The 839-nt window shown below is 76.0% G+C and overlaps 1 protein-coding gene across 1 annotated transcript in view; it reads right to left on the reverse strand.

Annotated features, from left to right (window-relative positions):
- The window catches only part of APC2 (adenomatosis polyposis coli 2), a 21,133-nt gene that overhangs the window by 1,101 nt on the left and 19,193 nt on the right, over positions 1-839 (reverse strand). The window contains 2 exon segments of the mRNA XM_006897999.1: positions 3-819; positions 822-833. Of these exon segments, the coding sequence (XP_006898061.1) occupies positions 3-819; positions 822-833 (829 nt within the window).

Consider the following 839-nt stretch of genomic DNA (forward strand, 5'->3'; position numbering starts at 1 on the left):
GCGGGCGGGCTTCTGCATGAACGGGATGCGCACTGGCGACTTCTGCGTCTTGTGCGCCTTGGCAAGCAGCGCGCGCGCCGGCGTCTTGGGCACTGGCGAGGAGGCCCCGGGCCCTGGCAGGGGCCCTGGCGGGGCGTTCAGGGGGCTTTTCCGCGGCGGCTGCGGGCCTGCTGGGGAGCTCTGCGAGGACCCGGACGAGGGCGTCTTGACCAGGCGCGCGGGGGGCGTGGAGCTCCTCTGCGGGGCGCTGCGCTGCGCCGGCTCCGAGATCTTGCCTGGCCTGTGCAGACTGCGGGAGCGCGCGGGCCCGGCGCCAGGAGGCAGGTGGGAGGCGGGGGTCTGTGCGGGGCTCTGTGGCCCCGGCTTCCGCGGGCCAGCGCGGGGCCCAGGCGTGCCTCTGAGCTGTCCCCGGGGAGCCGCGCTGGGCATGTAGATGACCGTCCGGCCCCGCAGCACGGCGGGCACGGCGGACGTCGCCTTAGGCGCACTTCGAGGCTCCTCGGGGCCACCGCGGTCAGCAGCTGCCCGTCTCTCCTGTGGCCCCGCGCTGCCCGCCCGGCCCTCGGCTCGCGGACGCCGGCCCTTCCCGTCAGCGCCGGGCACAGGAGCGTAGGGTGGGGCAGAGTCGCTTCCGACGTCACGGGTGGCAGCAGCGGCGGCCGCCTGGTGCAGCCAGGTGACGATAGAGTTGGCACCCTCCTGGATGGCGCGCCACTCGACGCTGTCCAGATCCGAGGCGCCGCGATCGGAGCCCGCCGCCTCCTCCCGACGCTCCCGGGCCACTTCAGCCGCTGTCTGGGCCGCTCCGGGCTTCCGCCGCCGGGCTGCGGGCGCTGGGG

The sequence above is a fragment of the Elephantulus edwardii genome, unplaced genomic scaffold, assembly GCF_000299155.1.
Source record: "Elephantulus edwardii isolate Elephantulus edwardi_28Jun2011 unplaced genomic scaffold, EleEdw1.0 scaffold00217, whole genome shotgun sequence".
Taxonomy (NCBI): Eukaryota; Metazoa; Chordata; class Mammalia; order Macroscelidea; family Macroscelididae; genus Elephantulus; species Elephantulus edwardii.